The sequence below is a fragment of the Homalodisca vitripennis genome, unplaced genomic scaffold (genome assembly GCF_021130785.1).
Source record: "Homalodisca vitripennis isolate AUS2020 unplaced genomic scaffold, UT_GWSS_2.1 ScUCBcl_12955;HRSCAF=22944, whole genome shotgun sequence".
NCBI classification, from domain to species: Eukaryota; Metazoa; Arthropoda; class Insecta; order Hemiptera; family Cicadellidae; genus Homalodisca; species Homalodisca vitripennis.
Window position 1 is genome coordinate 1 of NW_025789065.1, and position 8,252 is coordinate 8,252.

Here is an 8,252-nt window from a genome sequence, read left to right on the forward strand (position 1 = left end):
ACGTGTATCTGACTCGATAGAGTGGTCCAATACACGTTTATATTTATCATTGAGCTGCAGTAGATGGTCTTTAAGCATTTGGTTTTCAGCAACCAAGTCGGCAGCCTCCGTTGCTGGCACGGACTGTGCAGCGTCAAGTGATCCGAGTGGAGTCGAGGTGCCTACGGACGTCGCGGGTGACACGGCAGGAGGCGTCATCGCGACAACCCGAGTCGGCACGCAGGCTGCACGCGTGGAAGGTTCGTTTTGCTCAACGACGCGGGCGTCACGGCAGACTCTGCCAACGAATTAATAATAAACTTGAAACAAAAACTCATGAATTGCTGTTTTTCAGTTGCAACTGATGAGTTAATCATGAAAGACCTGCTACGGAGTTAATAAATACTTAATAGAGGTGATATGTAGTCAAGCTTAACCCTTTGGGTTTATAATATTATACACCTAGTCAGCCCCAAAGCTCGAATGTACTATATATTGGTTTAGCTCAGATTTTATGACATGAAGTCCTGATAACGGAAAGATAAAAATGTCCTTAATGAATAATTTTGTTTTACACAAAATAAACAAAGTTAACACAATTCAGTTTCAGGTGATACAGTGACAGAGACAGTTAAATTTATTTCGACTGGATGGGGAATACAGACAGCAGAAATTCCAAGCTGAGGTAAGCAATAGTGATATAGATGGTGGTCCATTTATGCTGTGAACACATGCAAATGCCAATAAATATGGGCTGTGTCCATGGTCCAAACATAATGGTCCATTTGAATGGAAATGGTTACAGTCATAATGAAACAAAATGTATTTCTAGGAATGTTAATGTTATTAAAAATATAATATTCACCTAAATATATAAAAGCTAAATAAACAGGTCCACTTAATTTCTTAACACCTGACAATACACTATATTTGGAGAAGCAGTAACAACAACTAAATGACAAACAAACAATAAAACTTACAAATGACTTTGTCCACTGCATCGGTATCATCAAATTCTATGAAAGCAAATCCTCGCTTGACACCAGTGTCTCTATTGACAATTATATCACAAGAGACAACATTTCCAAACTGAGTAAAGTGCTCCTGAAGGTCACTATCCTCTAAGTGTTTGAGGCCACCAACAAATAGTTTCTTCACGTCCATCGCTTGCTGAGGAATGTTCTCTATCTCCTTTGAAAAAATAGACAATAAAAACATTAATGATAACATTTTTTATTATTAGCTAGAAACTGCTGTTAATGATGCAAAGACCAATAAATAACAGAAATTAGGACTTGTACTTAAAAATATACTTTTTAAAAGTAAGCATAAACACACCAACTAAAATTGATCTCTATTATTTTATTTTTCAACAGATTTTAACAAATTTGGTATTGATAGTTTTGTAATTAAATTTGCAATAAATAATTACTCTTGCAATTTTTACATAGGATTAACAGTTTTTGGGATATAAAAGTGTGAAAAATTTGTAATGTCGCCTTTTTGAAATAATGAAAAAAGTTTATATTAACATGGGTCAGGATATGCTTTGTTAGAGTTACAGCTAGCGAAAGATTTCAGATCACCATGTAAAACGTTTTTTGTAGTTTTTTACCTGATAAATTGAATAAAACAGGTCCCAGGGGCAACAATAACTTTGTTATTTCACCAAGAAACAAATCAAAATTTTCAATAAAAAACCTGTAGAAAATTGTATTCTAATCAAAATGGTGTAAACATAGTATACAGAAAGCAAACAAATGTGTGATTGAATGAATTTATATTCTTAACAGTTCAAAGTAAAATTAGCGGGAAAACATTTAATTAAACGAAATCACAATTAATTTTCAAAAGTACCCCTGCTGACTTCTTTGCATTTTTCTGCTTGTTTAAGAATGGCTCTTGTTGTTTCCCATAGTACAACAGGGCTTCCCTTTAACAGCGTAAAAGCTTCATTAGTCATTCACCCTCTATGCAAAAACCAAACAGCATATGATCTGGTGACCTAGGTAGCCAGTTAGCCGCCGTGACTTCCACAACTGATCTATTTATGTGGAAACCGTTGATTCAAGTATGTGGAAACAATATTTAAAAATTGTGGGAATTAGCTATCATGTTGGTAGTACAGTTGGCGTCGCGTTTCAAGAGAAACATCTTCAGGCAATGTCGATAATTCTCGAAGAAGCTGTGTGTCTTGCCTCTTGTAAAATAAATGGTTCAATCAGCTGACATGAATAATAATCACACCATACTAATACTAAAATGCTGTTGAAAGATATGATCAATTGTTGCATGAGGGTTTTAACAACTTTAAAAAATTTAATAATAAAAGTATAATGAGCTCCAATAGTTTTGCATATCTTCCTGAATCACCCTGTATATATATATACACACACACATGTGTGTGTGTGCGCATGCACGCACATGTGATTTTTAAAATCCCAAGAGTAACAATATAGCTAAAAGACATAGGCTACTGAACCGAAATCAACTTTTTTGTGTGTAATTAAAACAAATTTTGTACATTTTTTGAGTAGAACCCAGCCCGATTGTTCTTGTAACTATTTTCTGTAAAATATTTCTAGGATTGCCCATGACATAAAAGAACTTACATCTTTCGGTATAGCCCTCTTTGTTTCCACCTCACGACCATCAATTTTATGAGGCCTGTGTGACATTGCCTCGTCAACCATCTCGGAATGCGCATAGGTGACAAATCCAAAACCTCGAGATCTGAAAGATAATTAAATAACATGGTATAAAAATTAGGCACATAATCTATGAGCCAAGGGGTAATTTGCATTGCATATGCACAAAGTCTCATGTTTTATCGATAATTCCTATTATTAACTCTATTGATACTCTCTTATTTCAACCTCCACTAAAAACTAGCACAGCTGATTATTGATTTCTTTCTTAGTAGAGATTGTTCTATCAATTAAAAATATGAAAAAAAACCATGTGTGTGCTTATACAATGCAAATTTGTTCTAGTTTCCTATAAAGACTATGTTGTTTCTAAAAAATATTTGTGAAAATGTGCCAAAAAGTGCTTCCACAGCAATACAGTCAATTAGCTGTATCTCCTGTATTCGTCAAGGTAAGTTCTTCAAATGTTGTGTATACAATAAGAAATATGTACTCAACAAAATATTTGTATTTTTTGGGGCAGCTATTTTTTCTAACCTTGATAAATGTTAAAACAAAATTTTTTTTAAGTTTACATAACTTTTTTTAAATTGATACTTCCGTTAAATTACTCTACCAAACATAATGAGTAGCAACAATTGTGTAGAAAACTCTGTTACCCCACCATAGTTTGGGATCATGTTAGAAACATTGTAGTGAACTCAATTGTGTATCTGATGAGACAATAAGAATACTTCAACACCCGGATCACACCATATCCTGTAATGGTGCGGCCTCATAGTGCCACAGCAATTTGTAGGCGCTGTGAGCGTGGATGCGATTATTTATTCGGTTGTGTTGGTGCTGTGAGCACTCGTAAAATTCTGTGCTGCTATGAGCTTTGGCACTATAAGCATGAATCCGATTATTTATTCGGTTGTGTTGGCGCTGTGAGTATTAATTGGCCAATTCTGTGGCGCTATGCGCCAGTCTCTACTTGGTGGTATCGCATAGCGCCACAACCTCCTATTGTTTGAAATTTATTTACGTAAGAACCTTGGATCGGGACACTGATAGAGGGAAAATATAGAGGGAAAATATTGTTAAAAAGAGTTTGTGAGTAGCCAAACGAAGAATTATGTCGTGACTAGAGATGGGCTAAATCAGTACATACATGTAACCTTCTGATACCGTTACTTGACGAAGTACAAATCTGGATACTTGAAAACAGTATTTCTGTACTGGTAACGTTTTAAATACTAGATACTCTAAATCAGTATTTGTGACGGTTTAAATACTGGATACTTGAAATCAGTATTTCTCAGGGTTCCCACTCAATCTAAATACTCAAATTCACCGCTAATTCACGGTTTTCACGGTTAAAAAAATTAAAATTCAAGGTCGGAAAGTTTTCATAAACGTTACCGGTACAAACAAAATCGTGTTGGAGAGGGGCGAAGTTGAGACGTAAACACTACAGACGCGGCAGAGCGGTAAAATACAATATAAAACTTCTTCCCATTTGACTAACGATGTCATTGGTCGTGCAGGAATTGACGGAAACGTCTAAAAGAACGAAATAACAATAGGCTTCGGTTACGACGCAAGCAATGAGCGGCGAGCGCCCGATTTTATGTGCGATTTGCTACATAATGAATATAACAAGGCATATTATTTTTACAAAACATCATCATAACAGTCATCAAAGCAATGACAAAGACAAATTTCAATATAAGATTCGTACGTTGGCTAAGGCTAACTCGTTTGAGTCCATGAAGTACACTTGCGTGATTATTAAATTATTTTCTTGTTTAACACATTATTATTATTATTTCGATCAATTTCTTCCACAGGAAAATTTTCACATAATCACAGGTTCACATTTTAATTAGTACATAAGAAAAGGCAATTTTATCGAAATTAAAATAACATATAAAACGTTAAATGTATAAAAAATATATACAACTTGTTATAAGAAAAGTTATTTGGTACCAGTTTTATACAAAAAAAATTATTTTGTACACATAAATAAAGAAATTGAAAAAAATGTCTAGAATAAAAGTGAATTACGATTTGCACTTTTTGCTAAGTTCCTGTATCTTATCGTCTAACTCAGCTGCCCTTTTCCTGGCGTCGGACAAAACCTGGAATTTTTGTGCTTCCAATTCTTTTTTTTCTATTGCAGCTTGCTTCCTCTCTTTCTCAGAATTAATTTTGTCTTTCATTTCTTCTCGTTGTTTTGCCAAGTGCTCCGAGTAGTGGGCGTGGAATTTTTGGCAGCATGAACTAATTCATTAGTGATTTCCATTGCCTCCAATCCTCCTGCTGCTGATACGCCGTCACAAACTTTTCTCAACGCGACTAAACTCTCCTCCTTCAAGTTTTCAACTATACACTGTTTGTTGACAGAGAAGCCTCTTTCAACAGAAGAATTTCCGTGAGAAAGTGTCAGAATGAGTTGAATGAAAAGCTTTAAATCTTTAAATCAATTCTCACAATAAGAATAAGATTGGAGTGTCGAGCTGGGGAAACAAATCTTTCAAAGTTGAGACATGAAACCAGCTGTTTGTCCGAGGATGGGGGAGTGGAGTACACGATATACCCCTCCCCTTCCACTCTCATTGACAGTAGACAACAAAGGTTATTTTTACCATAACATCGCTGCACCACATTACAATAAATGAACCTTGTACGATATTTTTTTTCATCTGCATGAAATGATTAATAGCGTTAACGTAGTCGTATGGAACCCGACAAAATTATACTTGGACGACTTCCTCGATTTGTAGTTTTGTAGTAATAAAGCTTAACACTATAAAGTTACTTGACGTTTGTTTTTCCTGGTTAGAAAAAATGCAATGGTTTTTTTCTAACGTTTTTATAACATGACGTTTCATTTGTAATATTTTACTAAACATATACAATTTAAACACACATTCACCATAAAAGATTTAAACCGTGTACACTCGTAATATCCATGCAGCTTAGGAATCATAAAAAATATTATTGATAAGGAAAACGTATATCACTACCGTTTAATATCTAAAGAGATGAAAAAAAAAAATTGTTTTCTCAAACGACCTTACTGGTAATTAAAACAGTTATATAGGCCTATAAAGTTATGGTCTCGCTGCGTTAATTGATATGTGTCGTGTAGGTTCTGCTCCGTCACATTATTATACTATTTATTTACGCAAGACCCTAAATTAATTCAATTTATTGTCCACCATAAATTAAAATTTTTTATAATTATTACATTGTGTTAACAGTCATTACACACAACGATATAGATATCGTACTGAATAGCATTTTTTCTCATTAATATTTAAATAAAATAAGGGATTTAATAGAATGAAATTAAGTTAAAATGTAATTTAAATTCCTTACATTAGATTAAGGATTTGTATACTTTTTTTATTTTATGTAAACAATAATAGACTATATCTGATACAATAAAACTCCAATACGAAAAGTGTTTACATTAAACGATAATCTATCAAATAATTAAATTGTGTTATTAATCTCGCGTTCAATCAGAGAATGCCTTGTTTACAGCCGCGTAGCGTAGCCAAGGCCCGGAACCTGGCGACAGACAAAGACAGGCCTCACGTGATTTGAGCCGGAAGCTTCATCTCCCACCGGCCCTTCCTTTTCCTAAATTTGTTTATAAACCATATTATCAGTACAATCGCTCAGATAGCAGCCCCTGTCAAACTTCGTGGTCTATCCCCTACATTGCGTGCTACTTTTACTTTGCAATAGCGAAGGTCAACTTTCCCATATGATCGTCTGACGACGACCCGTGTTGATTTTATTTATTCAAAAGTTGTAGAGATTTTCACGGTATGTAAACAAAATTCACGGCTTATTTAAGGTTTTTTCACGGTGAACGAAATTCACGGCTTATTCCCGGTTTTCACGGTTTTCACGGTCGGGTGGGGACCCTGATTTCTGTACTTGTGATGCTTAAAATACTGAGTATTTACCTAATAAACACAGCTTTGATGTAATTAATAGTTTTCAAAAGTACAATGCATTTATATACAAATTTAAAAACATAATTTATTATTAACAAAAACTTTATACTTTTTGAGATGAATTATTGAATTGTAGGATGAATTGAACCTGTGATTCTTTGAATAGAGTCCAATGGACTGTTACACTGGGTATTCTTTATGGTTATGAAAATAAAATCCTATTTTATATAATTAAGTTTAATTTTCTTCGGTGCATTTTTGGTACATTAACACAGTTTTGTATTATGAAAAAATTAAATGAGCTCTCATTTGAAGTAAAAACATAAAAATATCATAGTTTACATAATTAAACACTTTTAACATGTATTATATAAACTGTTGAATTTTATTTTAAACAATAAATTTATTACTCAATAACTAATTGAAAAATATCACACTGACACATGGGTTGATACATGATTTACATTGTGAAGTAGCAATATTTTCCACCTGGAGTGTTGCGAACGCGGAATGTATTTTTTTGTCAGCCTGGATACACCTATGGTTTTAACTAATATACAATTATAACGGAATAGATCAAGTGGAAAAATCTGCTAAACTCATACCCACAATCCTACAAAAAAACATCAGATGTTAGATCTAAAAACAATTAAAAACTGGGTAAGTTTATTTAGAAATACGGTCTCTGCCCAAAATAAAGCTGAGGGAAGACTACAAACTGTTTCGCACACAAACAATTTTGGAAAGAGTGAGAGTTGCAGTTGTCGCAGTCCAAAGCGGACAGCCTGGTAGCAAGCTTTGGCACTAGGGTTTTCAAACTGCTGAGGATTTCGCACCAGGACCTTCATTTTTATCCTTACAATATTCAAATTGTGCAAGAACTTAAAAAAGATATAGACTATGGCAGAAGATTGTGTTCTGTGATAAATTATTGACATTAAAAATGAGTTGCCTAATTTTTCTAACCCTTGATTATGTCTGATGAAACCCCAACCTTCTGACCACGTTAACAAACAAAAATTAGTTATTAGAGTGCAAATAACCTCATAGAGCTTCAATCCAAGCCTTTACATATCGTCAAAGTGCAGTAACGATAGAGAATTTTTGGATTTTACATTGAAGATAACAGGGAAAACACGGTTTTCGCGGTAAATTGTAATGTTGAATAACTTTTTTATTCCATTACTACAGGAGCTTTGGGTATTGATATTTATGTTCTGTACTTTTAGCAAGACGGGGTCACTGCGCCACATTGCAGACCTACCCATGACTGCTCTCAGAATTGTTTGATCTCAACGATTTGATGACATACACTGGCCAGCTCGACCACCGGATTTGCATGTTTGCAATTTTTTCTTATAGAGCTAATTGAAGTTCAAGATTATTCAAACTCGTCCGAAAAATTTGCATGACATGAAGCAAAGGATTAACAAAGGATGTCAGAGAGTTCGTCAAGAAATGCTGGATCAAGTGTTCGGCGGCTTTAGAGCCGTTTAAAACCCTTCGACGGACCGCGACGTACGTCTAGCGTTTACCGCTGAACTCGGCCCGCGACGTACGCTGTACGCATCGCGCAGTCCGATCTTATAACGAATATATTTAGGTTATTTTCGGTGTATACATTAGAGTTATACATCGTTGGAAAGAAGATGAAATGAACTATCGGTTT

At 34.6% G+C, this 8,252-nt stretch overlaps 1 protein-coding gene across 1 annotated transcript; it reads right to left on the reverse strand.

The window, feature by feature from the left end:
- Positions 1–915: 915 nt before the first annotated feature.
- LOC124375070 (heterogeneous nuclear ribonucleoprotein A1-like) lies at positions 916–2,723 on the reverse strand (the record flags this gene model as incomplete). The annotated part of the gene is made up of 2 exons (XM_046833192.1): positions 916–1,170; positions 2,592–2,723. Coding segments are annotated over 2 exons (372 nt in total), but the record flags the coding sequence as incomplete, so codon positions are not given.
- Between the last annotated feature and the right edge of the window lie 5,529 nt (positions 2,724–8,252).